This window comes from Triticum dicoccoides, chromosome 4B (genome assembly GCF_002162155.2).
Source record: "Triticum dicoccoides isolate Atlit2015 ecotype Zavitan chromosome 4B, WEW_v2.0, whole genome shotgun sequence".
Taxonomy (NCBI): domain Eukaryota; kingdom Viridiplantae; phylum Streptophyta; class Magnoliopsida; order Poales; family Poaceae; genus Triticum; species Triticum dicoccoides.
Genome location: NC_041387.1, coordinates 342,387,806 through 342,411,972, shown reverse-complemented (window position 1 = coordinate 342,411,972; position 24,167 = coordinate 342,387,806). Strand labels below are relative to the sequence as shown.

Genomic DNA, 24,167 nt, shown 5'->3' with positions numbered 1-24,167 from the left:
TTATCTTCGGAGTTTGTACCAAACTCCCCATGACTCCAGGGACATGTTACTCTATGTGCACTAGCAAACACATCAGTCCCTTATTGTTTATGTCCACAATCTCCAAAACATAAGGAGGCAAATTATTGCACCAACAAAAAAACTTCGTCGTTAAGCTAACTAGACAAGGTAAGGGTCTTTGGAACCGACAATAATAAAAATACTTCTCGGGAAGAGCTCGTTTGGGGCTCCTCGGAAGTCCAAGGTATATAACTCCTCGAACACAAAACCATGGTTGCATTGGAGGAAGTTGAACCAATTTGCAAGACCGAAGACCAATGAAGGAGAACAAATCATCTCAGGATTGTCCTCGCCTTGGAAGACCGTTTCAGGAGCTACTAATGGTGTCCTGGATAAGTGGGTGCTAAGCAGTTAGGTCCCCAAGCGCGGGTTGAGCCGAGGACTCCCAAACTATCAATCAAGTGGGCCACGTTTGACAGGCCCCATGGCATACTCAAGATGGAATCTTCCGAAGACTTGGCGCACACTCTAAGGCATGATGTAATCCTCGGCATATTTACCCCCCGATGTAACCGACGTAGATGTACCCCTAGGTACCCCTGGTATCTATATAATCCAAGGTGTTTAGACCATAGAGGCAAATTCATTCACACATACAATCTCGAGGTAGATCAACATGTACTCTGTTCTCCATCCATAATCAATACAATACAAGTAGGACGTAGGGTTTTCCCTCTTTGAGAGGGCCTAAACCTGGGTAAATATTGTGTTGTTTCTTCTTCATGTTACCATCTATCCAAGATCACCAGCTCGGGGCTCCCTACCTGAGATCTGTCCGATTTACCTCCATCAACCGGACCGCCGCAACCCCAGTGAGGCCCCTTGTACCTTAGGATTTTCATTGCTCTTGGTCAACCCTCACCATCCGAGCCCGACGATATCATTTGTTTTTTTATTCGTCTCCCAACTGCTCCGATGAAGAATATTCACCGTTCTCCTATGTCCTTGGCTTCTTCTTATTCTTGTCATTCTATGGAGTACTCGCACCACCTTTTCCCGCAGCAACCACGGTAAGCGGAGGTTAAAATTTAACTAACATATTCGCCGCCACCCCCACCCACTTCAAGTGTTTCTGTGGTTGAGGGTACAGTTGTTCTGTCTCAGCTTGCCTTTTGCCAACAAAGTTTGATTTTCTGTATATATCTTGGCACCATTGATGTACCATCATTCTTGTCCCCATCCTTTCCAGAGCCATCCAGGTCCATACCCTCCATATCAGATGGGTTCTTTGCAAGTTCATAATTCCATTGGCAAGCTCTTTCACCAAATCTTCCATCCATGCCTCTGCTTGATAGTCCACCCCACCCCTCTCCTGTTCATATCTCCACGACCAGCACCCGATGAACGACCACCACTAGCACCACGGCCACCGCCTCGCCCCCTTCTCGGAGCAAGAATAAAGGGACCCCATCCAGATTTTGATTCGCCGTGTTCTCTCATACCACACTCCTCATGCCAATGTCCCATCTTCCCATAGGCGTGAAAAAGCATCGGAAACTTCTCAAATTTAACTTGGTAGAATTCAGTCTCACCCTTCACCGTGAACCCACAAAACATGAAGTTTTAGTCCGATTCGGATGAACTCGCCTACAAATCCATTAGGGAGTGTAATATGAACTTCTTGCCCTATACGTTTCACCAAGTTTTCCAAAAAGGGTTTCTTCTTCAAGACTCCATTGGGGAGTTTTTGGATCTGGCACCATGTCTCAAGTGGATTCAACTTGACTCTCAGGGTTTGTAAACCCATCATATTCAGCCAACAGAGCACAACCATTGAAACCCCATGGTCCTTGATGCATGGCCTTGTTCCAGTCCGCCAGGTAGTAAAATTATAATAAAAAGAGGTTTGAATTTATCCTCCTCCACACTACCTCCTGAGTGGGTTCCATGCGCACGCATGTCACCAATTAGCGCACTCTGACTGAAACTTTTCTTCGTCAAAAGATTTTGCTAAGCTTCTCCTCCGTCACATCAACCTCATCTTCCCAGGTTAGTTCATCGATCTCTTCATCCTGTAAGTGCAATCTCTCTAGAAGCTTGCTTGGATCCTCCACTACTAGGCCCTTCGACCCCGATCCTTCCATGGAGTTTGAGATTCCACTCAAAATCTTGGTCCGTCTCCCAAAAAACCTCCAATCTCAGCAACCCGAGACACCACCTAGGGTGGTTGTAGATCAGAGGGAGTCCACTAGTCATCCTTGTCGACAAAGGGGGCTCATGACGGCCACCGCCGAGAGGACTAGAAAACCCTAGGGGATCCCGACATCTGCTGGTTCTTAATCAATCCTACTCCTACGTATTCTATACTACTTTACTATTTTAGTGATCTAAACGCTCTTATATTTTTCCACCTCCAATACCCCACCTCCCCCTCCCTCAATCCTAGATTTTTCCAACGTTTCAAATTTGGACCTCCCCATAGTCGATCCGAGTCCAACGGAACATCTTGTTTGCATGGTGTATTCTCCCCTTTAATCGAAGATGGTGCAGTCTTTCTTTTGCTGCTCTTACCTATCGTAGGCTGTCCTGGTGCGCCATGAGGTGAAGATGGCACAGCTAGAGATGTCCGCATCATGCATTCCTCAAAATGTCATTTCTACTTAAATCAACCAAATAGTGATTTTCTTAAATGCCACTTTGCCCCCTGAAATTCAAAATTCGAGGTATACATATCAACATTGTGAGAACTATCTTGGGTGTAGCGATGCACGCACATGCATGTGCACATGGATGCCAACCTCCTACCGTAAGTTCATCAGAAGTAAAAAATGCAGATAGATGTTTGGTAAAACGCCCCAACTGTAAAAGAATAATATGCACAACTATCACATATACCTTCTTCACTTTCTTGTTTCAAACTTCTCATCATAATTGTTGCCGTAGCTGCTCATCAGCACTAGGTTGCATGAGGCTATGGATTGCTTTTTTATTTTCTGAAACTTAAAGAACGGTCAACGGGACGACCATTCTTGATTGACCTCTCATACTTCACTACATTGGTATAGAACGCAGGTCAGAGCTCCTAACCCAGTCATCACATCTGAATAACACATATCATCCTTAAAGTTAATAGAAGGATAATACAGAGACAAAACCTAGGGATCAACATTCTGTACTGTGCCACCAAAGCGAGCTGTTGCATTCCACATCAAAGCAAGGACCTTCTTTATCTCATGGAAGCTATTCCAAACGGTTACCATTCAAACTTCAACAAATTTAACTTAACTGTTGATGGCAGCTCCACCTGCTATCAATATAGGGGGTGGGAACATTTCGATGGCTTTCTGCAAAATCTCGAATTACGCGTTTAAGGGTTCTTCCACCTTTTCCTTGCATGTAACCAGGATGGTTTCTGCAATTGTCGCCAGTCCTGCTGTGAAGATAGTCCGAGGCGGCATCCTGAAGCACCTTGAGCCATAATGGAATTATCATCTCGGCTTCCCCTTGCCTTAGGTACTGTGAGGACAAAGAACTCACCTGATCAAGTTTTAAAACATTCAGCTAAATGAAACAGATGTACGGAGTACAAAGTAAGCTTCAGCAGCAAATATACAAGTAAGAAGTATTATTACAACACATATAGCCTCTATATAACACAGGAACTCAGGAAGGTAGCAAAAAATCTTCAGTGTCAAGTTGCAGCATGCGACTAGACTACCATGACCACATTCTACGACTACATCGACAGATTCTCCTTGCATCAGATGTCAAGTATTGAACACCCTTAGTCAGGTTTAAACAGTTACGAAAAATAGTCTGCAAGAATAGCGCTGCTAAACCTTTCCAATCTGGAAGAGACAAATGTACGGTAAGCGGATGGCACAGATTACAGCATATGATATTTTCGAAGTTATGGAACTAAAACGTAGATGAGAAAAGCATGAAGGCATGCTTAGCATAATTACAGCAAAACAGTGATCATGGGAATGATACCGTTGTCTGCAGCCACCCACAAAGGGAATCCCAACAAAGTATCCCCTTCCACATTGTTCTCTCACAGAGGCTACACAATGCCGCCAACTGCTGCAGCATTGTTGCAGATTTATGTACCTGTTGAAGAAAAAATTCAATACTCTGAAACATTTCTATTATCACCTATATCTCTGGTTAGAGCAAAATTAAGAAATATGTAGTATGTAGTAAATCATTAGTATGGCTGTAGTACTAAAATGGAAGAACAGAAGCAAGTTATTATAAGTAGCATCATCAATATGCTAAGGAATTAATAGTCGACTTAGCAAGAGCATCAGTATGCTAGCTTATGCCACAGGAAAATGCAGATAAGCTCCAGATTCCAGAATTTATTGAAAGGCTTTGAGGTGCAAGCATAACACCATGGCCAGTTTTGACACCACATAACAAAATGGTGAGTTATAGCAAAAACTGAATGAGGACCAGTAGTGCCAAAAAACAACTCGAAAAAGTATCCTTCAAAATCTACCTACCCTTGACAAGGCTGATACACCAAGTAGAGCATAAAATACGTTAGACATAAGACCTTCACCACAGCGTGCCAAAATTTGAACCAGCACCGCACCACGTGATTCATCAGAGGGGCATTCTGGAGATTCCAGCACATCAGTAAGGCTAGCATCAAAAAAACCTGCAGGTGTGTATTTCCAAATATTACTTTGAAGTGATCGAATTAGCAACAAAAAAAAAGTGTTACGCCATGTTAAGAGCAATAGGATGTCATAAGGACTTCATCAGTCAATGATCCTCACTGAACACCAATAATTCAGCAAGTACAAATAGATTTTTAAAGTTCACACAAAAAAAGAAAACTACCCAAGGTGCTTTCCAAGCTCTAAGTGATATACCAACTTGCTTCGTAAAAATCCTGTGCATAGTTGAAAGTACTACGAAAAATTTACTAAATGTGATTAAATGATGCCCTACTGTTGCTATACAAATTGGCTGTGCTATCCAGAAGACAAGAGGGATAGAAACTAGACAGAAGTACATTTATGCACTTGAAGTAAAAAACACTAACTTGAAACAATTGTGCTTCTACCAGCAGTCTGTCCCTTGCACTACTTCATTGGTCACAATTCCAAAAACACTCTCTGTCCCTACTTGTCTCTTGTACTCGTACATTCGCAGTAAATAAACTAACTTGTAAAGCTTATTCTTCTACCAGCAGTCGACACTCAACAGCCCACGCACTAGTTTATTGTGCACAAAGCATCAACCCTCCCTCATTCTGCGTATCTCTCACTCTTCTTTTGAATGCAACCGGCAAGTTTACTCATTGTACACCTATCTAACGAACTATGGGAGTAATACGAACTATAGCAGAAGGCCATATACAAAAAGTGGTCAAGTGGGACTCACATGACATATATGAAATTGCTGCAAGTGCTGCTCCTCGGTGCATTGCTGTAGAGCATATAGCTGCCTTTTGAAATGACAGCTCAAGCAGCGAGCGAGATGCGACAATAGCTTCCTTGATTAATCATGCAATCAACAGAAGAATTAGTGTCATGTGACGACAGCTTCCTTAATTAATCATGCAATCAACATAAGAATCAGTGCCGTACTGTCAATCCATATTGTGCGACAATAATGAACGAAGAACCTTAACATAATATAAAATGGAACCTTTGGACAGCAGCGGATAAATGCAGATGTGAAGTTTGCATAGGCTTCAATTAGATCGGGTTCTTGATCACATGTGTAAGAAGAATTCAAATTTGATAGTGAAGCTGCAGAGCTAAACGTTTCAATAGTTCTGACACATACAACACTGTATTCTTCCTTGTGGCCAAATTCTTCAATCATGTTGGCAGCTGAAAATGTCAATAATGTCAATGTAGAGTAGACTTTCGATATACTCCCTCCGTCCCAAAATAAGTGTCTCAGCTTTGTACTAACTCTAGTACAAAGTTGTACTAAGCTTGAGACACTTATTTTGGAACGGAGGGAGTATACTGGAAGAAGGTGCTGCAGTAGTAAGTACACTTGGGTTCTATCAGTCTATTGTATGGCACCGTTATTTCTTTTACAATGCAAAACTATAAAGTAGGTCAAAAATGAAGTCCTATGAGCATGGCATAGTCGTTTAAGTAATCAAGAGAACATAGGTAGGGGCATAAGGAAGTACTAAGTGGTAGCCATTGATCTTCATGGATACTCTAACTAAAGACAGGATTATGCAGGACAGCTAAGTTTAATTTTGTAGTTGTAGGTGCAAATTGCAGGCTAAACCCCCTTGTGAATAAAGTATCAACCGTTACCTGTTCTTAAGAAGCAGTCATGCCTTTGATACAGCAAGAAATTCATAGATAAGCATTCAAGAATTTTAGGTAATAAAATTTGGAAATGTTGTCCTGCAAAATGCTTGATCAGCATAATGATCTATATACCATACAGCATGAAATTTAGCATTTTAGAGATCAGTTGAACTTACCACAAGAATGTATGGCCGAAGAAAGAGAACGACAAGCAGCAGTAGATAAACTAGTGTTCTCCATATGAGATGACTGCGAAAGTTTTTCAAGGAGTGGCCAGAATATACCGAAAAGAACCGAAATCGTATCATCATCAATTAGACCAGATGTAATTGACATCGCCAAATGACTGAACAATGCACCCGTTCTGAAAACATAAAAGTATATTTGGTTATACTGTAGATCATATCGAATTTACAAAAAGAGGACTTGGAGAGAGCATGCAAAAGATTTGCATGAAATTTCTGTTAAGAGAACCAACAGAACCTATAACATATTGCCAACAAGTGGTAACAAATATGTTAGATTAGTAGCAAGGAACTTCAACTGTAATACCCCTTCTCATGTTCGATCTAGTCAAATTATATCAACACTGCCTCTGATAGTTATCAATGACAATTAGTTGAATATGCCCACTTTCCCATGATACAAATTTTAGCTATGGTCACTAGCAGAGATTCTATCTCTGCGTTTCAACAATTTCACTTCAATGAATGACCGAGCATACATTCTTGACCATCACGAGATGCCTGCTACCATGCTTTTGCTCTTTCCACTTTCTTGTTCTGTTCTTCACTTGTTAATCTCAACTGGTTTTAGTTTCTACAAACAAAGTTGCCCGCATGACTACAGTAACTTTTCTTTTGATGATAGCGAGAAACACACTACTCCTTTATGTACACACCAATGTCCACCGTATATTTTCAATCATCTAGATCTTACCAACGTGTGCCATTTGCACAGCTTATAAGTACATTAGTCTAACTCGTTGATGCAAACCATAATTGTACCCACATAAATATGATTTTCGTTTCTTCAAACTAGAAAAAAAAATACTTTGAAATGGCAAACAAACTCGACCCACCATTAACTGGACCATGCTCGAAATAATACATCAAACTTGTAGCAGGAGCGCTGGAAAGTGTGGCACGCTTGAAGTATCATTTCTATTAAATCTAAAAAGGAACACCAGGGTGGAGCATACAAGAGTCAAACATTGTAAGCACCTGTGAAGTCCACGAACTGCGATGTTCAAGGCTTGTGCGTAAGCACAAGAATTTTGCCTTAGCAATTCATCTCTGTCTATGTCAATCTGCATAAGACAAAACAAATGCATTGTGATTTTAGAGAAGGACTTTAATAGAGAGCAAACATGAGCCCTACAGCACTGCGCCACCACAAAATCTCCTTCTCAATTGCATGCATGTGAGGAGGACAAGGCAGATGATGTCATCATGTGACCACAAACTTGAAATTTCAAAACAAAAAAAACTCCCAAACCACAAATCTAATTTACGATCCGTGAAGAGATCCGTCTTCACTGTTGGGTTTTCCACGACGAGGGCTTCGATACTAGATCACGTGTATGTTTTAGCGAAAAAATTCAATTTAAAAGTTGCAGCCCAATGATTTTAAAGCTGCCACCCAATGATTTATAAAGTTGCCACTGTAAAAAGGGCAGCCCGGTCCACGTAGCTCCCGGGTCCAGGGGAGGGTCCGACCACTTAAAAAGGTTGTCACTGTATTGGTGGTAAAGTTGTCACATGGTAACTTGTTGCAAAATAGGTTGGCAACTAATGCACTACTGCTTGGTAACAAAAGAGTCCAAAAAATATTCATAGAAAGATTGCAAATCGAACATACTGTTTAGCCTACAAAAGGGTCGTGGCCCATATATCCCAGTTCATTGTTGTTTATCCCCAATCTTTACAATATCTTGAACTTCATTTTGCTTGATTTTTGCCTACATATATATGCCTTGTGTTAGGTGTGTGAGCTCTCATACAAGGTTCATAACCAAACCCCGCTCATTTCCATGACAATTGTGAGGTATTGGTCCTTCAAATACATCGGAAAGAAGTAACTAGGCATATTTCATTTCCATTTAGCTGCTCACACCTTGCTTAGTGTCACAATGTCTAGGGAATATGGATCTCATCCGGGCCTTCACAACCAACTGCGTCTTCAAAGCCGTCAAAGATTGGGAACTCCAGCTTGTGAAATTAGGTTTCCATTGTGGGAAGGTCATTTTGTGGTGTCCATCTTCATGCTCTTCCATGTACTAGCCCTTGCCGAAGTCACCCTGCTCCAGACACTCGATGGCCAGGCGATTGACTGCTGCTTGCTCCCAAACTTCTTCAATGTCCTCTTCAAATTTCTTGAAGACAGCGCCCTTCAGTTCATCCAGAAGTTCTTTCTGGTGGGCAGACAGCTTCTCATCTAAAAGATTGTTGGTCTCTGCGATGGTGGCCATGGAGGATGGTTGCGGGGATTGGCCAAGGATCAGTACGTCGATAGCAAGTTGTCACGACCTAGATTACATAGGGTATAGTCGTTGTTGGAATTTCGCCCTCAGGATCGATCACATCAAAAACATGACAAACGCGCCCACGCAAAAACTTGTAGCCAAGGGCCCTTGTCATGTCCTTTTTTTCTTTATTTCCTTTACTCTTTTCCATGATACAATATTGGAGCCCTATGTATATGTATATATAAACGCACGTAGCCAGACTACCAGCGCTCAAATTGTTGAGTTATATTTATGTGGCCTTTGGCCTTTTGTATTCTAGCCTTCTGGCATTCTCTTGTACATGTATATATGCTGGTCTTTGGCACCATAGTAATACAAGTTGCTTTCATAACATGGTATCACAGCCTAGGTTTAGGTCTTCTCGGACACCGCAACTCGTCCTCCTCTCCCGATAGATTTTTCTTTCCGGCTGTCTCCGGCTGCCGTGTCTTTCTTCCAGCTGCTCCTTGTTCCCCACGTCTTCGCTGTCCTGCTGACTGCCGCCCCGTACGGCTCACCTCTGCTGCCGCCCAGATTGGATCTCGGACGCCCTGCCGAAGTTCAAATCACCTCCCGTTGCCGACTCCCCAGGCTGCTGTCGTCCTTCCCTCCATCAGCATCGAGCCGTTCCACGCAAGGAACTGCTCGTTCACCTGCAGCGGCGCCTGCTGGTGGTCGGCCGTCCGCCGTCAGCCACCGGCCCCGTCCGCCGCCGGCCACCTGTCGCTGACGGCCGCCCGTCCGGTCCTGCTCTCTCGGCCTGCTGCTAACTTTCAAGTGCTCGCGTGGTGTGTTGGTCGTGGGAGTTGGAACTGCTGTCGTTTCGTGATCAGATCGGGATTTCCCTTCATCAAAAAAAAGGAGAGAGAAAACGCCGCCGGCCCGATTCCTCGAGCGCTAGCTGCCGGTTGCCTCCATCGAGTGCTTGGCTGGGGCGGTTGGCTGCAATCTGTTAGCGCTGATAGGCTGCCCTGTCTCAGTTGACCGGTTGTTAAAAAAAAGGAATGTCAATGTTGTCGGGCAGGATTTCCTCTCATGCTTGCCCGCTGATTTTGGATGGTGTACCCTACACTGATCCTGTATCGCACATGCGTCTTTCTTCGGTGCTTGGTGCTTGTGCACCTGTGATGTCGTCACCTACAACGTCAGGTTGTGCTGGCCGCTCTACCGCAGCTCCACTCTCGACGTCTACACACGGCGGTGGCCGCTCTACGTCGACTCCTTTCGCGGCTTCCGCGCGCGGTGGTGGCCGTTCTACGCCGACTCCTCTCGCGGCTTCCACGCGCGGTGGTGGCCGCTCTACGTCGACTCCTCTCGCGGCTTTCACGCGCAGCGGTGACCGCTCCACGCCGACTCCCCCAGTGGCTTCCACATGCGGATCTACGTCGACTTGCTACTCTCGGTCAACTCTACACGCGGTTTCCATGGGTGGTGGCAAATGCTCATCATCGGCGGGAGTTTCTACATCGACTTCTTCCGCCATGTCCTTGTCTGCGCGTGAGATTGCGCAGCTGCAATGCTTGCTTGCTGCTTGGGAGTCTTCACCGACAGGTTCTGCAGTTTCCCTGACGGACTCTTATGGCAATGAGAAACCACCTTCTACTCATTCAGGTACATCCCCATGGATTCTTGATACTGGAGCATCTTTTCATATGACTTACGATTCTTCCACTTTGACCTCTGTTCGACCTGTCGAGTCTCCTATTCGTGTTCTTACTGCTGATGGCACCCCTCTCCCTGTAGCTAGTCAAGGCACGCTTAGCACTTCTTCATTTCATGTTCCCTCTGTTGCTCATGTTCCTCGACTTACCATGCAACTCATATCTGGTGGTCAGATTGTTGACTCTAGTTGTAGGGTCACTCGAGATTTTGATTCGTGTTCTGTTCAGGATCGTCGCACGGGCGCTCTGCTTGGTGCTGGCCCTCAACGCTCCGATGGTCTTTGGGAGCTTGACTGGCTTCGTCTTCCCTCCACTGCCAACGCCACCAGTCTTGCAACCCCTGTTGTTGCATCTACCAGCTCTTTTAAGCAGTGGCATCATCGTCTTGGCCATTTATGTGGTTCTCGTCTCTCATCCTTGATTCATCGCGGTGTTCTAGGGTCTGTCTCCGGTAATGCTTCGTTGGATTGTCTGGGTTGTAGGCTTGGTAAGCAGATTCAACTACCTTATCCTCACAGTGAGCCAGTGTCCGAGCGCCCTTTTGATCTCATTCACTCTGATGTTTGGGGTTCGGCTCCCTTTTGCTTCGAAAGGGGGTCATCACTACTATATTATCTTTATAGATGATTTTTCTCGGTACACTTGGGTTTATTTCATGTCTTCTCGTAGTGAGGTGTTATCTATATACAAAAAATTTACTGCCATGGTTCATACACAGTTTTCCACTCCAATTCGTGTTTTTCGCACAGATTCAGCTGGTGAGTATATCTCCCATGCGCTGCGAGGTCTCCTTGCTGAGCAGGGTACTCATTCTCAGTTCTCTTGCCCTGGTGCTCATGCTTAGAATGGTGTTGCTAAGCGCAAGCATCGTCACCTTCTTGAGACGGCGCGTGCGATGATGATCGCGGCCTCTCTTCCGCCTCACTTCTGGGCTGAGGCTGTTACCACTTCCACCTATGATGCAGAGCATCCCTCGCTCATCCCCATGGACGTACCTACATCTCCCTCGACACCACTTGGACCCATGACAAGAGCTCGAGCAAAGGCTATCGAAGATAAGGTGAACTCGCTCCTGTCCGGACTTCCTCTTTCTACTCAAGAGACATGGCTACTACCTCATGCGGAAACTCTGTGTGTGATCAGGTGCTTGGAGGAGAGCCACGGAACAGCTACATGCAATGGCCAAGACGGCGAGGACACCAAGTGTGAAGATCAAGAAGAAGAGTTGCTTTGGAAGCTACAGGACCCGGACGACGGGCCTGGCCCGGACGTCCGACCCCTGGAGGACGCTACAGCCAAGGAAAGAGAAGCCAGCCAGAGCTACAAGCCCCGGACGACCGGCCCAGCCCGGACGACCGAGCCCTTCCGGACGACCGAGCCCTTCCGGACGACCGTGCACCTGCCAACAGAACCAAAATCACAGAAATCCGAGGAAGTCCAAACGTCCGTGCCAGCGACCACAGAACGAAATCTACGGACATCCGAGGAACCCCGGACGTCCGGGACCTCGCGAGCCTCCGGACGACCGGCGCCCCACGGACGTCCGGACCCTGGCTGCGTCCAGCTGCGGGCTGATGCCCTTGTACCCCTTCACTTCGCCCCTTCACTTCGCCCCTCATTTGCACTATGACTATAAATAGACTTCTCCCACCTCCTAGCTAGGGTAGCATTGGTTTAGCTCATTTGAGATAGAGCATTGCTCATCCGCACGGATCTACTCGTGAGGGACCGCACCTCTTCGGAGAAGATCCACCCGGATTCAAGACCTCCATCCGGAGAGGACAATCAAGACCTCCTCACGGCGAAGAACGGTTACCCTTGTATCGTCCTTTGTTGACTTTGGATCTCGTGTTACTTTGTGCCTCGATGATCTAGCACATGTGTGATCATATTCGTGTTGGTTGAGTGTTTTCTCTTGCGTTTTCCCCGTGATTTCCCTCGTTTTCCTCCGTGTGTCCTTCGTGTTCCTCGTAGGGATCCTCTCCAAACGTGAAAGATCAGCCCCTAGGGTTCCGCCCTACATCATCTTGGTATCATGAGCCACGTTGATCACGTTTTTGGAGCCCCTACCCCGTGTTTTCTAGCTTGATTTTGTTGTTTTCGTCCTAAATCCGAAAATCCCCACCAAAAATAGCCCCAAAATTTTTTTGTGATTTGTTGGTGAGTTGAAATTTTGTTGGATTTGATCCATGGATTTGTGTTGCCACATGTGGATCTAGCTTTCCCCACCCCACCCCCACCCTTTTCCATCCACAAATACACTCCAATTCGACATCACTACTCCCCTCCACCCCAAAATCGTGCAGTTCATCCCGTGCCCGATTTTCGCCCAGGACCCGGGCGACCGGACCCTGCCGGACGTCCGACGACCGGACGACCGTGACCACCCGAACGTCCGAGAAAACCTGACGAAGCTGAAAGTTTCTAGTTCGGCCACCACCACTTCCCCACTTTCCACCACATCTTCCAAACCATCATACCACCACAGCTGCCCACATACACCACCATCATCACCCAATCCCCCCTATGACAATTTTGAAACGTTTTGATCTTTGAGATTTTGAGTTGTGGTTCCCGTGTCCTATTGTGTTTCGGCTATATATGTACGGTTCAACATCATCATCACCACCACTCATCTTCGCAAGGGAATCATCATCGCCAAGGACGGTAACCTCGACGACATCTTTGTCATACCTTACAATTGCATTGATAACCACATGGCCTTACATTTGCATAGCTTACCCATCAAGACTAGCCATTGAGTATTGCAGGCATCGTGACTTGTGCACATTAGTGTTCATCCTCCATAGAATACATACCATACCATAGTGGTGCATATCTTGGCATCCTCTTTTGTGTCACAAGGTTGTCATCGCATACACAATTGCTATCTTGGTTCGTGAAGTTTTGCATGAGAAAAGAGCTCAAAAGTGAAAGAGCCAACCAAGCTTTTAAGCAAAGAGGAAAGATAAGCAAAGAGCTTATAAGCAAGAACCATAGCATCATACTACATTAAGATTGTCATATCCGATCATCTTAGATCATAGCACCGAAATACCATACACATAGCATACTAGGGATAGAGGTCGTTGCATTTTTCCTAGTAGGTTGTGCACAAGTTACGTATCCGCGTATTGTGCAATCGTGCTAGCACCTCTTGTGTATTGTGCAACAAGAGCATTTTCGTGGATTCCACATTTTGGCTCATTTTTGGTTTGCACAATCCCACTTATCTATTTGCGTGTGTGTTTCCGTGTACCTTTACTTGCTTGGTCTACTTGTTGCATTTGCAAATTTGTGAATCTTTTCCAACATTATTGAAGCTCACTTACAATTGCATGAAATTTTGTGCCACCATCCTAACCAAGCTCCACCATAAGCTTTTACTTGTGTAGGTGTGAGAACCGACAAGAATTGGTACCAATTGTGCTACTTCATTGTCCGCATTTGAGTGATCTTGATTCATCGTCAACATCGGTCAAGGTACATTTGGTATAAGTTCTTCTCCTTCTCCCACTCACATTTTTGCTTGAAATGATGGATAGGCCAAGTACTTCTACCAACCCACTCTTCATCGAGCAAGATGACGACATGTCATCATTCGTCACCAAGAGCCACCTCTTTGGTGCACAACGAGCGTTGCATCAAGAGCAACAAGCGATGACTGACCGCATTGACAACCTCGCCACCGACTTGCGACTCTCCGAGCAACGTACAAAAGACTACTTCAACAACAAGCTCGACGCTCACAAGCAAGAGAACGATGCAAGAATGGACGAGATCCACGCCTTGTTGGTGAACCGTCCTCCTTCAACTTCTTCGTACTCAAGACGGAGCCGCTCAAGTCGACACTCCGACGACACCTTCTCCGGCTCAAGTACACCGACATCGAACACTCTTCGACGAGCCGCGCGTCAAGACCGTCATGCATCTCACAATCCTCTACACGACGAGCATTCACAAGAGCAAGTCGACGAGCAAGTACTTCGTCCTCAACCACACCAAGTTGCTTTTGCTCAAGCTCAAGAACGACAACATCAACGGCACCAAGAGGAAGAACGAGCACGTCTACATCAAGAGGAACAAGACGCCGAGGCTCAACGTCTTCAACAACAACAACGTGAAGCACAAGCTCTTGAGGCGCAACGTGCCCTTCAAGAATCAAGTCGAGCCATCGCCAACCGCAATCGAGATCGGCGCAATCAAGAGGAAGCACTTCGAGAAGAAATCCAAGAGCGGAACTACCAACCGTGCGTGCAACGTCAAGTTCCTCAAGCTCCTCCACAAGCTCGACAAGCTCCACCTCAACCTCAAGTTCAACAAGAGCTAGTTGATCATGGACTTCCTCCACGCCAAGAGCAACATGACGATGATTATCCGCCACGTCAAGGGCGTCATCATCACCATCGCCAACAACACAATGAAGAGCAACGCTATGGCAAGCTAAAATTCACCATGCCCAAGTTCAATGGAAGCAATGATCCCGAAGAGTACCTCTCATGGGCATTGAAGGTCGACAAAATCTTTCGTTTGCACAACTATGAGGAAGAGAAGAAGATCGCTATGGCATCCCTTGAGTTCCAAGACTATGTGCTCATATGGTGAGAACAAGTCCTTGAGCGCCAAGAAGCAAGAGGTGAACCACCAATCACCAGTTGGGCTCAAATGAAAGATGTCATGCGAGCACGTTTTGTGCCCACCTACTACAACCGCGATCTCTTCAAGAAGCTCCAACTCCTCAAGCAAGGAAAAAAGAGTGTTGAAGAATACTACAAGGAAATGGGGATGGCCATGATTCGAGCCAATGTCACGGAAGATGATGAGCAAACTATGGCACGCTTCTTGCATGGCCTCAATCATCCCATCAAGAAGATTGCCGACTTCCAACCCTACTCCAACCTCATTGAGCTCGTGCATCAAGCTACCAAAGCGGAACGCCAAGTGCAAGATGACTTCAAGTACGCCAAGTACTCGTCTAAGACCTACGGCTTCTCCAACGCCCAAGCTTCAACGACCCCTCCAACTTCTACCTCACCCAAGCCATCTACAAGCAACGACGACAAGTCAAGTTACAAGAAAACTTCGACAAGCTCAAGTCGTCTTCCTCCTACTACAAGCAACTACAAGCCGCGCGCTTCATCATCTACTCCAACCGATGAGACCGTCAAGACAAGCTCCTTCAAGTGTTTCACTTGCGGCGGCCGAGGCCACAAGTCCTTCCAATGCACCAACAAGCGCACCATGATCCTCAACGACGACGGAACCTATGACTTCATGAGTGACGAGGAGATGGAAGCCCTTGAGCAAGTGGCCATGCACCGGCGCGTGAACGAGGACGAAGATGATCAAGTCTTTTGTGATGAGGATTCGAGCCCCGCTCTCGTTGTCTCCAAAGTCTTGACTCTTCAACATCAACAAGAAGACCAACGATGCCACATCTTCCACACTAAGGCCGGCATCAATGGAAGGTCCGTCAAGGTCATCATCGATGGAGGTAGTTGCCACGACTTGGCAAGTGAAGAACTATGCTCCAAGCTACAATTGGTCAAGATGAAGCGCCCGCACCCATACAAGGTCCAATGGCTAAGCGATTCCGGCACTATAAAGGTTGAGCATACGGTCCAAGTCTCCTTCAAGATTGGCGCATATGAGGACACTTTGGAGTGTGATGTCGTCCCGATGTCCGTTTGCCACCTCCTTCTTGGTCGACCATGGCAATTCGACCGCGGCGTCATCCACAATGGGCGTACCAATCACTATAGCTTCAAGATGAAAGGGAAGGAGTATGTGCTACGACTTATGTCTTCTAGTCAAGTGATAGCCGACAAGCAAGCCACCCATCGTGGAGAGAAGAGTGAGAAAGTGATCCACCCAAAAGAGAGTGAGAGCCACAAGCCAAAACCGAGTGCCTCCACGATGAGCGACAAGAAAAACTTAGTCATATTTGCCACCAAAAGTGAGATGAAAGAAGTGTGTGAGAACCCATCAAGCGTTATGCACTTTGTCCTTGTGTGCAAGGACAGGGAACCAAAAACTAACACCTCTCACAATCTACCTTTAGTGTTTCAATCTCTTTTGCAGGAATTCAAAGATGTTTTCCCCGATGAGCTACCTCCGGGTCTACCTCCTCTACGAGGCATTGAACACCGAATCGACCTCATCCCCGGAGCACCTCTTCCAAACAAAGTTCCATACTACGTCAACCCCGAAGAAACTAAAGAGATCCAACGACAAGTACAACAACTCATCGACAATGGACATGTACGTGAAAGCTTAAGCCCTTGTGCCGTTCCCGTTATACTTGTGCCCAAGCAAGACGGTAATTTTTGCATGTGCTGGGATTATAGACCTATCATTGCTATTACCGTTCGTTATAGGCATCCCATTCCTTGCTTAGACGATATGCTTGATGAACTTAGCGGTGCCACCATTTTCTCAAAAATTGATCTCAAAAGTGGCTATTATCAAATCCGCATACAAGAAGGTGATGAGTGGAAAACCGCTTTCAAAACCAAATTTGGATTGTACGAATGGTTGGTTATGCCTATGGGTTTGTCGGAAGCTCCCTGTACTTTCATGCGTCTTATGCATTTTGTGCTTCGACCTTATATTGGAGTGTTTGTTGTGGTTTACTTTGATGATATTCTTGTGTTTAGCAAATCCATGAAAGAGCATCTAAAGCATGTTAGGGCTGTTTTGCAAACTCTTCGCAAGGAACGCCTTTATGCCAACATGAAAAAGTGCACGTTTGGTGTTGACAAGCTCGTCTTCTTGGGTTTCGTTGTCTCTTCCAAGGGTGTTCATGTTGATGAATCTAAAATTGAAGCACTTAAAACTTGGCCCAAGCCACCAATTTGCAACAAGTGCGTAGCTTTCTTGGCCTTGCGGGTTTTTATCGTCGCTTTGTGAAAGATTTTAGCACTATTGCCGCTCCTTTGCATGCCTTGAGTAAGAAGAATGCTCCTTTTGTTTGGGGATCTTTGCAATCTACCATTTTTAATGAGCTCAAGTCTTTGCTTACTCATGCTCCGATTCTCGCTTTGCCCAACTTTGACAAAACTTTTGAGGTTCATTGCGATGCAAGTGATACCGGAATTGGCGGTGTTTTGATGCAAGAAAAACGAGCTATTGCATATTTTAGTGAAAAACTCTCTGGTGCTCAACTTAATTATCCCACATATGACAAAGAATTGTATGCTTTAGTGCGTGTGCTACATGTTTGGGAGCATTACCTTAGACCTCATGAGTTTGTCATACATACCGATCATGAAACGCTTAAGTACTTAAAAGGCCAAACTAAGTTGAACAAGCGTCATGCCAAATGGAGTGAATTTATTGAGTCTTTCCCCTATGTGATCAAGTACATCAAGGGTAAGGAAAATGTAGTTGCGGATGCCCTTTCACGCATATGCACGCTTGTCACTAAACTTGAGTTGAATGTTATTGGCTTTGAGCACATAAAAGACTTGTATGCGAATGATATTTCTTTTGCTACTCCTTATGCTAAGTGTTTGACGCATACATATTGGGAACGATATTACATCAAGGATGATTATCTTATGAGAGCTAACAAACTTTGCATTCCGAGTCTTCTCTTCGTTTGCTCCTTTTGCAAGAGGCTCATGGAGGCGGACTCATGGGACACTTTGGACGCGACAAGACATTCGCCACGCTCTCCAAGAACTACTTTTGGCCCAAGATGTTCCGCGACGTCTCACGCTTCACCAACCGATGCTCTACATGTCGTAAAGCTAAGTCTAAAGCTCAATCCCATGGTCTTTACATGCCCCTTCCTATTCCTTATCAGCCTTGGGAAGACATTAGCATGGATTTTGTACTTGGTTTGCCTAGAACTCAAAATGGCAAGGATTCCGTGTTTGTTGTTGTGGACCGATTTTCTAAGATGGCACATTTCATTCCTTGCAACAAGATAGACGATGCTTCACATGTTGCAAATCTCTTTTGTAGGGAAACCTTGCGCCTCCATGGAGTGCCAAAGCCAATCGTCTCCGACCGCGACGTCAAGTTCTTGAGTTACTTTTGGAAGACGCTATGCGCCAAGCTCGGAATCAAGCTCTTGTTCTCGTCGGCATACCATCCCCAAACCGACGGCCAAACGAAGGTGACGAACCGAACGCTCTCCACTCTACTTCGCGTGTTGATCAAGAGGAACATCAAGAAGTGGGAGGAGTGTCTACCCATCGCCGAGTACGCCTACAACCGTGCAAGACATTCGACTACCGGCAAGTCCCCCTTCGAGGTCTTCTACGGCTTCAACCCGTTGTCCCCATTAGACATTCTACCTCTTTCTCTACAAGAGCGCACCAACCTCGACGAGAGTGCACGAGCAAGCTACCTCAAGAAGATGCACGAAGATACAAGGCACACTATCAAGCGCCAAGTACAACGACTAGCGTCCAAGCTCAACGTCCACAAGCAACCCATGATCTTCAATATTGGCGATCTCGTGTGGCTACACCTTCGCAAGGACCGCTTCCCCAACGAACGCAAGTCCAAACTTATACCTCGAGCCGATGGACCCTTCAAGGTGCTAGCACGCTACAACAACGCCTACAAGATCGACCTCCCACGAGACGAGTACAACGTGAGCGACATCTTCAACGTCAAGGACCTCTCGCCATACCATGGTGATGGCACTTTCGATCCGAGGTCGGATCTTTCCCAGGGGGGAGATGATGCGGAGCATCCCTCGCTCATCCCCGTGGACGTACCTACATCTCCCTCGACACCACTTGGACCCATGACAAGAGCTCGAGCAAAGGCTATCGAAGATAAGGTGAACTCGCTCCTCTCTGAACTTCCTCTTTCTACTCACGAGACATGGCTACTACCTCATGCGGAAACTCTGTGTGTGATCAGGTGCTTGGAGGAGAGCCACGGAACAGCTACATGCAATGGCCAAGGCGGCGAGGACACCAAGCGTGAAGATCAAGAAGAAGAGTTGCTTTGGAAGCTACAGGACCCGGACGACGGGCCTGGCCCGGACGTCCGACCCCTGGAGGACGCTACAGCCAAGGAAAGAGAAGCCAGCCAGAGCTACAGGCCCCGGACGACCGGCCACTCCCAGGCTCTGGACGACCGAGCCCTTCCGGACGACCGTGCACCTGCCAACAGAACCAAAATCACGGAAATCCGAGGAAGTCCGGACGTCCGTGCCAGCGACCACAGAACGAAATCTACGGACATCCGAGGAACCCCGGACGTCCGGGACCCCGCAAGCCTCCGGACGACCGGCGCCCCACGGACGTCCGGACCCTGGCTGCGTCCAGCTGCGGGCCTATGCCCTTGTACCCCTTCACTTCGCCCCTCATTTGCACTATGACTATAAATAGACTTCTCCCACCTCCTAGCTAGGGTAGCATTGGTTTATCTCATTTGAGATAGAGCATTGCTCATCCGCACGGATCTACTCCTCGTGAGGGACTGCACCTCTTCGGAGAAGATCCACCCGGATTCAAGACCTCCATCCGGAGAAGACAATCAAAGACCTCACGGAGAAGAACGGTTACCCTTGTATCGTCCTTTGTTGACTTTGGATCTCGTGTTACTTTGTGCCTCGATGATCTAGCACATGTGTGATCATATTCGTGTTGATTGAGTGTTTTCTCTTGCGTTTTCCCCGTGATTTCCCTCGTTTTCCTCCGTGTGTCCTTCGTGTTCCTCGTAGGGATCCTCTCCAAACATGAAAGATCGGCCCTAGGGTTCCGCCCTACATCAACCTATCTCATTAACATTCAGCCATCTGTTGCTCCACAGGGTGGCATTCCTCTTGAGCGTCCCGTTCTCCTGATTATTCGGTGCTTCGTTTGTTTGCTATGTTTTGCTTGCCCCTCGTGAGCACACCAAACTGACCGCTCACTCTGTCGAGTGTGTCTTTCTCAGATACAGTGATGAGCATAAGGGCTATCGATGTTGGGATCCTGTCGGTCACCGGATGCGTATTTCCCGGGATGTGACTTTTGATGAGTCTCGTCCCTTCTACCCGCGTCCATCCTCCTCGGCCTTTTCCACGGAGAACATTTTTTTCTTATGTTTCCGAATACACCTCCCTCTGTGCCCAGTATTCCCACTCCTCGTCCTGCTGCTGCAGATCCGACGTCGTACTCTCCTACGGTTTCTTCTCCTCCCTCATCACATGACTCTCCACCTTCATCACCGATACCTTCCTCTTCTCCACCTTCTTCACCGATACATTCCCCGTCTCCACCTTCAGTGATTCCACATCTTCCCTCCTTTCCTTTCCATTATACTCATCGTCCACATGTTGTGGATAAGTCTACTGATGTGACCTCTACTTTTGGTGTGTCGTCCTCCTCTCAGTCGAGTTATGGTCTCCGTTCTCGGCCTTGTCCGCCCCCTGACCGATATTCTCCTTCTCACTATGGTCTTTCGATCGCTCTTGAGCCGACTTCTAATCGAGATGTTGTTGTTCACCCTGAATGGCAGTTTGCAATGGCAGAGGAGATTGCCGCCCTTGAGCGCAACGGCACATGGGATCTGGTTTCTCTTCCTCCCCGTGTTCGTCTCATCACTTGTAAGTGGGTCTATAAGATCAAGACTCGCTCTGATGGTTCTCTTGAGCGTTATAAAGCTCGTCTTGTGGCTCGTGGCTTTCAGCAGGAGCATGGACATGGTTATGATGAAACTTTTGCTCATGTGGCCCATATGACCACTGTCCGCACACTTCTCGCTATGGCCTCTGTTCGCCACTGGTCCGTCTCTCAGCTTGATGTTAAGAATGCCTTTCTTAATGGTGAGTTGCGTGAGGAGGTTTATATGCAGCCACCACCTGGGTATTCAGTTTTTAATGGTATGGTTTGTCGTCTTCGTCGCTCTCTCTATGGCCTTAAGCAAGGCCCCCGAGCGTTGTTTGTCCACCTTTTTGCTCGTGGCCGCACTCTTCTTCTTTTATATGTTGATGACATGATCATCACTGGCGACGATTCTGAGTACATTGCCTTTGTCAAGGCCCGTCTTAGTGAGCAGTTCCTTATGTTTGGTCTTGGTCCTCTTCGTTACTTTCTCGGGATTGAAGTTTCCTCCAACTCTGATGGCTTTTTTTATTTCCCAAGAAAAGTATATCCAGGATCTTCTTGCTCGTGCGGCTCTTAGTGATGAGCGCCCTGTTGAGACTCCTATGGAGCTCAATCTTCACCTTCGCGCTTCTGATGGTGAGCCCCTGTCTGATCCGACTCGTTATCGTCGTCTTGTTGGGAGTCTTGTCTATCTTGCTGTCACTCGTCCTGATATCTCCTATCCTGTCCATATTCTAAGTCAGTTTGTTTCTGCTCCCACTTCAGTTCACTAGTCACCTTCTTCGTGTTCTACGATATCTTCGTGGCACGATCTCTCATCATCTCTTTTCCCCCGTTCCAGTTCGTTACAGCTCCAGGCCTATTCGGATGCTACGTGGTCTAGAGATCCTTCGGATCGCCATTCACTTTCTGCTTACTGTGTTTTTCTTGGTGGTTCTCTCATTGCCTGGAAGACGAAGAAATAGACTGCAGTTTCCCGTTCGAGTGCAGAGGCCGAGTTGCGAGCTATGGCGCTTCTGACGACAGAGGTGACTTGGTTACGATGGTTACTGGAGGATTTTGGTGTTTTTGTTCATGCACCTACCACCCTCTTGTCCGACAGTACAGGTGCTATCAGTATTGCGCGGGACCCTGTGAAGCATGAGCTTACCAAGCATATTGGTGTTGATGCTTTTTATGTGCGAGCTGCTGTGCAGGACAGGATGTGCCTTCTGAGTTACAACTAGCGGGTTTCTTCACGAAGGCCCATACTAGAGCACAACATGGATTTCACCTCTCTAAACTCAGTGTTGTGAATCCATCATGAGTTTGAGGGGGGTTGTTAAGAGTTATATTTATGTGGCCTTCGGCCTTTTGTATTCTAGCCTTCTGGCATTCTCTTGTACATGTATATATGCTGGTCTTTGGCACCATAGTAATACAAGTTGCTTTGATAACACAAATAACCTAGACGTACACGGACTCTAACTTAAAGCCTACCTGAACTAGTACTCGTACATACACAACTTTGCTTCCCTAATCTAATCACCGACAACGTTGATCAACTACTAATCCTAATTGGACTCCATACATATGTGCTGCAAGATGGCATGCAAGCCAATCAAAGCACGTATACCTAAACTTACCTAATCATAACTAGCACATGTTTGAATTATTCTAACAGTCGTGGGTGGTAGGAACGCGAGGGGGGGGGGGTAGGCTTGGGCGTCGTGGCGGCTGGGGAATAAATTGGTTCTGGAGGTAAACATCCCATTTTCTTTGTTTATTGCTTTGATGCCTGATTACATGTGAACTGCCTTTGCTTTATAAGGCAGCTTGGCAGTAATTTAGGAAAGACTTGAACTGACTCCACTAACAAGGAAAGGCCTAAACAGAAAGGGAAGACCTTAAACAGAATCCAAACTAACAAGACTAGGAAACCAAGGAAACATATTCGGATGGGTCCAATACCCTATGATGTGACATAGATGACCATAGTGGTGACACTAGTTTCTTCAAGATTGAGTTGAAGAGTGGTCCATATGCAATTTGGCGATGAATGGAAAATGACTTTGAAAACCAATTTGGGCTTTTGGGGTTTGCTTGATGCACACTTTCATGTGTCTCATGAATCATGTGCTCAGACACCTTACAAGAAAATTAGTTGTTGTGTACTTTGATGGCATCTTGCAATATAGCAAGTCTACTAATGATCATCCTATGCATGTTGCCTAAGTTCTTGAGGTGCTAAGAAATAAGAAACTTTGTGATAATCTTGAAAATGCACATTTTGCACAACTCAACTCATTTTCTTAGGATCCGTTGTTTCCTCAAATGGCACTGAAGACAATGAGTCTAAACTCGACGCGACTAAAAGTTGGCCTCAATCCACTAATGTTACGCAAGTTCGTAGTTTCCTTGGGTCTTTCCTAGTGCTTTTCCCCTCTAGTTCTACATTCTCTTGTGTTTTCTCCTCAAATCCCCATCCAATTGGTGAAGATCCCACCACTAAGCTGACTAAGGTTTGCCCCGCATCAAACTTCTAAGCATATTGAGAAAACCTTGTATAAACTAAGAGCGGAACATTCGGAAATCCATTTTGGCTCTAGGGAGCACATGCTCCTGTGTGCCAAAAATGGATTTTACAAATGTCAAAATAATTTGAAAAAAATAGATGCGTTCATTGTCACACCCAAATGGTACATGCAAATTTCCAGGGGGAAAACATAAGCATTTCGACCTGTGCAAAAAAAAAGTCAAACACCAAATGTTATACTTAATTTTGTTTTCTTCAGATGAGCACTGCTATCCCATATGGCATAAAATTGTCAAGCACACTTGCTACACTAATATGAACATCTACAAAAAAGTTCAGAATTTTTAAATTTATTTACTATTTATTTTGATTTTACTTTCATTAGGGAGCATATGCTCCCCCGAGCCAAAAATCGACATCTGAACATTTATATTTTAAGTTGGAAAGATATGCTTAAAAATATTTAAAGCCTCGTATAAAGTAAGAACTGCAACATTTTATATTGTATAGCCAGAAAGACACGCTTCAAAATATAAAATATTTCACATAAAACTTCTATACTACCATAAAAACCTTCAGACCCATCAACGAAAAAATGATTCAACCGCCTATAACATCTGACTCACTATTAAATTG

The 24,167-nt window shown here is 45.9% G+C and overlaps 1 protein-coding gene across 7 annotated transcripts in view; it reads right to left on the bottom strand.

The window, feature by feature from the left end:
* Positions 1-2,864: 2,864 nt before the first annotated feature.
* Positions 2,865-24,167, bottom strand: part of LOC119296114 (transportin MOS14-like) — a 48,208-nt gene continuing 26,905 nt past the window's right edge. For 3 of the 7 annotated variants that reach the window (XM_037574505.1, XM_037574506.1, XM_037574509.1), the window contains 8 exons: positions 7,517-7,602; positions 6,470-6,657; positions 6,297-6,389; positions 5,662-5,849; positions 5,395-5,506; positions 4,506-4,663; positions 3,994-4,110; positions 2,865-3,537 (listed from right to left, as the gene is read on the bottom strand). In XM_037574505.1, coding sequence (XP_037430402.1) covers positions 3,277-3,537; positions 3,994-4,110; positions 4,506-4,663; positions 5,395-5,506; positions 5,662-5,849; positions 6,297-6,389; positions 6,470-6,657; positions 7,517-7,602 — 1,203 coding nt within the window. In that variant the 3' untranslated portion in view covers positions 2,865-3,276. The remainder of the gene's footprint in view (positions 3,538-3,993; positions 4,111-4,505; positions 4,664-5,394; positions 5,507-5,661; positions 5,850-6,296; positions 6,390-6,469; positions 6,658-7,516; positions 7,603-24,167) is intronic. The other 4 variants (XM_037574507.1, XM_037574510.1, XM_037574511.1 and 1 more) reach the window with 4 other exon arrangements.